Raw genomic sequence first — 5,911 nt, 5'->3', positions numbered from 1 at the left:
GACATCCTGGATTACTTGTTTGTGGGACTGTAAAACTGGCTTTGCGCAAATCTATCTGCATTCTGCAGCGTAAAGCACACAGAGTAAATGAAACAAGTGGTCATCTGCAGATGTGGACACAGACAGACCCACTCACTCCTGAAGGACACCGCACACTAGGTCCAACTTCCACGGAACTGGGTGGATTTACCTCAGCTCAGTTTTTCCTCTTTAAATCATAGATTGTGAAAGCCACTGGGGTTTTGTTCCCTCCTCCTCAAAGAAAAGCATCATTTTTAACTTGGCATTTATCTGTTGATCATCAATGATAGAGAGAGAGAGAGAGAGACTGTGTGGAAAATAATAGGAGTTTTTAACGAAATGTTAGGGAAAGTAATTAGTAACTTAATAGCAATCCATCAAATACATGGACTACAAGCATATTTCAGATATGATTTTTAAAATACAGCATTTCACATTAAAATCCACTATCTTCAGATGCTGCCTGCTTCCTGAAAAAAGTTAACTTTCCCAGAATTATGTTTGGAATTTTAAAGCTACGTTTCTGAAAAGGGTTTTGCTTAGAAAGTGTATTTTTCAATTCAGCAAGAATTGCATTTCCAAAAGGAAAGATGTAAAATTTCATAGGGTATTAAAGGAGTTGGGAATAATTATAATGAAAAAGAAACCATGCTACAGTCTCAGTTGTTATATTTCTTTTTGATTGTTTTACATAGTCACATTTGCAGAGGACTCCCTGAAAAGTTATTTTAAATTAAATACAGATTTGTAATGCGGGGATATAATTTTCTTCAGGTACAATGAAGAAAAGAAGAAAATGGAGCTTGCATCCCCTAAATTCATTGCTGACTCTTGGAATGGAGTTCCAGATAACCTCGATGCTGTCCTGGGCCTTGGTGACAGTGGTAAGCTGTAATTCTGATTTAAGTCACTAACAAGCTCTTTTATTTGTCTGCTGTGAAACTTAATGGAGACTTTAATTTCTTGTGGTACACGAGTAGGAGCCAAATTGAGCCAAATTCCCATTCAGCTTTGCAAACTACCAGTTCAAACAACCATTTTTATCTCTTTATTTTCCCATTAAATATCAGTTGATAAATACCCTAGTAATCACAGTTTAAACCTTTTAAAATAAAACATTTAGGGACTATAACCTCTCCTGAATATTTTTATCCAAGCAAATAATAATAGCTATGCTGATTTTCTTTTTCATGAAAGTAATTTAATTTCAATCTGCTGCTACCCTTTATCATTTACTTCCTTGATGCCAAACACTTTGCAAAGCTTAACAAGGCAAGAAACAGCTTTTATTGGCATCTTCCTCCTTTTCTTCCTTGTTTTGGGGGTTTTGGAGGGGTTTTTTTAAGGCTATATACTGTCTTGTTTAAGTGTCTTGAAGCTTCTTACTGCTTTCCATTGCTATGTGTACAAATGTCAGAGGACATGGAGGAAAGTAGCCTGTGATGCAGTCACTTTTATGTCAAGATGTCCCTGAGGCTCAGATCTGGGTTCATGTTGGTTGTCCAATTTGGGCATGAGGAAAAATAGCTGTGTGGAGAATTCTCTTTCTGGTGTAGTTTGAGACAGAGACTAAAGTGACTCCTGCCACCCAATGCCTGATACACAGGATGTCCTAACACCAGAAGGCATGACCAGGCCAGTCCCTATGGCTTGGAAGTTTCCCAGCTCCTTATCAGCTCACAGGTTCCTCAGTGCCAGCACGCGGTCACAGCACCATTTCAGCATCATCCTGCTCCAGCACAGACAGAACTTGAGCTTGATAATCTCTTCGATCACAGCCACAAATAGGTTGGATTTTGCTCTTTTTTAAAAGCTCCTATCAATTGCAGCTGAGAGCCTGGCCCATGGCTTTAAGTGGCCTCATATTTTGCACAGATAGGCATAAATGTCTGGAAGCACCTCTGATATCACGAGTCCTGACTCGATTACATTTTCAACATCTATTTTGCCAGCAAATATTTCTTCCCAGAAAATTCTGGCTCACAAAATGGTAGCTTGATTTCAGGCTCTATTTAACAAGACCTCTTTTCTCCAAGATGGGATTTTTTATGTATTTTTAAAATAAATCTTTTTTATTGTGTATAAATATTTTGGGAAATAAGTCTTTCAGTTCATTAAATCAAATGGATAAAAAAGCTTTGATCAAGAATTATGTGCTCCATGATCTGAGTATGCTTTTTTTTTATTTACCTTCACAGGATACACCCACTTTTTCAAAGACCAGTACTATCTACAAATGGAAGACAAGAGTTTGAAGATTGTTAAAATTGGCAAGATAAATTCTGACTGGTTGGGTTGCTGAACTATATGAGATATTAATAACCAAATATTTACTTTTTCGTTATATGCCTTATCTGTAATTAGAAATAGATCTGAATGCTAATTACTGGACCAGTCTGGTACTGGCACCAAAACATTAAGTACCAGTACTGTACACATCAGATAATTTAAGAGTGTTTGCCTCCTCAGTATACAAAAGATGTTTACGTATATATTCTGGTACAATTTTTCAGTGTTCATGCTAGTCATAGTAATGCCAGTAACAGAACATCCATCGCTCTTTATTCCCCTGGTGCTTAAACAAAAGCATTGAAATCATTGGAGACTGGATCATTGGAGACTGTGTTACACACATCCCAGAAAGGCTCAAATGAGATGTACCAGCAGTGCACTTTGATTTTTATTTTTTTTTTTATATACAACTCTGTTATAAATAGATGGTTTGTCTTGGATGTTTTTCACCCTTTTGCAAGTTTGATCGCTACTTCCATTTATTTACATAATAATACAGAAAGACTGTCAAAGGCACAGGTTGCCTCAGGATTTGACTTGTGTTGATGCATGATGGAATCATGGCAAGAAACTGTGTTAAAGTATTGTTTTAAAGTACTTTTTATTTTAATACCTTAGTTAAATTTAGCAATTTGCTTCATGCACTTTGTTACTACTATATAACTTGTTTATATGGACGGAATGACTCAGATTTTTTAAGTCAATGTGTTATACATAAAAGCCAAGTATTATTGTTTAACTTGTTTTATTTTTCTGTTCTTTATAATATCGGGGTTTGTTTGGTTAGGTTTTTTGCCTATGCATTGGGCAACAGAAAATGTTCTTTTTCACAATCTAATGGAATGTTTTTCATTAAAAAAAATAAAACAGAAAAGAATGTCCCATACATGAAGTGCCAATGATACAAATAAAATCAAATTACACTGTCAAGGCTTCTCATGGCCAGGCTTCCTTGTATCATTTGAAATCAGAAATTCAGTAGGTTACTTTCTCTAATAGTTCTAATATGTAACTGCAGCAATTTACATTAAAGATATGAACATATGGTTCCATGCCTCTGTGAAGCCCACTGCCTTCTCAGAACAGTTTACATGCCTCTCTCTTCTCCATGCTCTCTCTCCTTATCAGCAGGCTATCTCACCACAACCCAGACAGGAAGAGGCAGCATAGACACAGCGGTATGTGTATCTTACAGGGAATGTAAGCTTGAGAAATAGAAACATGAAACTTTACTCCTGCCCATCAGATCAGACACCATTTGGCCGAGGATCTTATCCAGCTTCATGAACATGGTAAGCTTTGTGAGACTCTGGATTCCATCATGCAAGTAGTCAGCCCAAATCCTTCTTAACACACCTCTCACACCGAGTCCCTGATTCATAGAACTGGCTAGTAACCAACTCATACCTGAACCAGTGATCAGTTGATTGCTTATGTCCTCTACAACTTCATGTTTACACTCAGTGCTTTCCTGTCCTAAGCAGAGGTTTTTTTACTATGGTATTCTGAAAAGATACCGCTTCTAAAGTGGCTGCATTTGCCAAATCATCTTTGCATTGCACACTGTCCAGGTATAACTCACAATCTGGGAAGCATTTGATTACCACAGACAATTCCCACCTGGATGAACCAGCACTATTTTCACCCATGCCAAAAGAAGAGATGGCTATCTCCTTCTGAGTGTCCTCATTCTCTTCAGAAATCACCAATCGCCCTCCCAATTGGTCCTGCACCAGAGTCAACAAAATAAGGCACAAAACAAAGTACTGGGAATTGCAAAACGTTAGTGTTCCACTTTCTACAGACACTTGGCAACCTTCTCAGGATTCCAGGAGCTACTGAACCACTGCAGGGATGTATGGTCTGTCCTGACCATAAACATCTCCTGTACTAGATTCTGCAGCTTTAACGACTGCCAGTTCCTTTTGAGTGTCACGATTTCTCCCTAGAGAATCTAAGCTCTGTTTTAAGCATTCTCAATAACCATCCCCTCAAGATTTTTATGTTCTTGTGTTAATACTGCCTCAAGCTGCATGCTCTAGAATCTGAATTTAACGTGAAAAAGGGTTTTGAAACACAGATATAATAGAGGAACATTTGCAACAGGCCTTTTCAGTTCTGAACTTGCTAAATCACCTTTCTGCTGATGACTGAAATAGTTTCATTTTCATCTACAACTTACGTATATGTTTTGCAACACTGGCAAATCCACCAGCTTACCTTCTGTAATAATAACTCCATAATCCTACAAACCTCTGCACATCTGGTGGGTTTAAGGAGTTCTGCTCAGTTTCCTGTTTTGTTCTTGTTTATGTAAATCCATTCTCCAGTGACTACGTTACTGGCAGAAAAACAGAAATCAATTTTCTCTCCTTAAACTGACTCACACTTCTTTGGGTTCAGTTTCAGAATGGCAACCTTAAGCTTATCACAGGTCAATTGTAAACACATCTGTTTCTGTTTCTGAACTGTAACATTTGCCAGGTTATCACCTACATATATCAGACAAGCTGATGGGGGATACTGATCCTTCTCATTAACCTCTCACATTTGACCCCTGAAATGCCAAAAGTCACAAAATGTGTCCTGAAAAGGTCTTTGGGTTTAATTCCATTTGCTGGCAGCCACTTTTAAAACCTCACAGGTGGAACCCAAAAACAACCTGCTCCACCTCCAAGATATCACCTAGTCACAATAATGGAGAAGTAACTTTTCCTTTAATGCATTTTCTGCAGTTAGGGATGCTTTCCTTTTTCCCAGAGCCAAAACTTAAGAAATTGTACATTTCCTCAGTGATTTTGTACCTCTTCTTTCCTGTTTGTAATGACTTAACCACGAGATGGAAAGTCCTTGACTGAGCAGCACTGCAGCTCTGCCCGTGTCCCATGCCAATCTGTCCCACTGACTTGTGTCCCTCTTTGATTTGGGACCTGCCCCAACACTATGGACTTTTCTGGTGATCTCTGGGCTCTTGGCTGAGCTGGACTACCCTCCCCAGACCTGCTCTTCTCACCTTTCTTGAGCACCGCGAGACTGTGCCCTTGCCAGCAAGGCCACTGCCCTGGCCTTTCCTCCCCTCAACACGTTTCTCCTAAGACATTTTCAGAACTGAAACAAGATTTTTACCTACCTTCTTTACAGAGGAAGAAACAAAGGCCAAGAACATAAGTGTTTCTCTTAAAGCCATGTAAAACCCAGCACAAAACCCTGTCAAACTCTTACTTGTTCAACTTCTACAGTTTTATTACATTCAAGTCAGGTTCACTTTGGACTTTTTGGTGTCAGGGTAGAGTTGCACACATGCTGCACAGGGCTTGCTGCAACATGGATAGAGCTCAGACACTCTTGCTGCTTGAGCTGAAGGGAATTTTCTATCAGATATGAGCAGGACAGGCTGTAGGCACCCAGCAGAGCAGTTCCAATCCAAGGGAGCAAAGGGCAGTGCTTTAGTAACTGCTCTGTCACAACACATAAAAGGCAGCCACGGCTCTAAAGAAATGCCACAGTTTAAATACTCAATAGACACAGCAGCCTGAGCTGTGAATCATGCTTTACAGTCTGTGTCTCACTAACACCCTGTGTTTGTTAAAAACACATT

General features: G+C 39.0%; 1 protein-coding gene across 1 annotated transcript in view; it reads left to right on the top strand.

Moving 5' to 3' along the window:
• Nucleotides 1-3,243, top strand: part of MMP2 (matrix metallopeptidase 2) — a 33,603-nt gene extending 30,360 nt beyond the window's left edge. The window contains exons 12-13 of the mRNA XM_010176050.1: nucleotides 796-905; nucleotides 2,220-3,243. Coding sequence (XP_010174352.1) covers nucleotides 796-905; nucleotides 2,220-2,323 — 214 coding nt within the window. The 3' untranslated portion in view covers nucleotides 2,324-3,243. The remainder of the gene's footprint in view (nucleotides 1-795; nucleotides 906-2,219) is intronic.
• Nucleotides 3,244-5,911: the final 2,668 nt, after the last annotated feature.

Source organism: Antrostomus carolinensis, unplaced genomic scaffold (genome assembly GCF_000700745.2).
Source record: "Antrostomus carolinensis isolate BGI_N321 unplaced genomic scaffold, ASM70074v2 scaffold40549, whole genome shotgun sequence".
In the NCBI taxonomy this organism is placed as follows: Eukaryota; Metazoa; Chordata; class Aves; order Caprimulgiformes; family Caprimulgidae; genus Antrostomus; species Antrostomus carolinensis.
The sequence above is the reverse complement of the archived record's forward strand: the minus strand, read 5'-3'. Positions and strand labels throughout refer to the sequence as shown.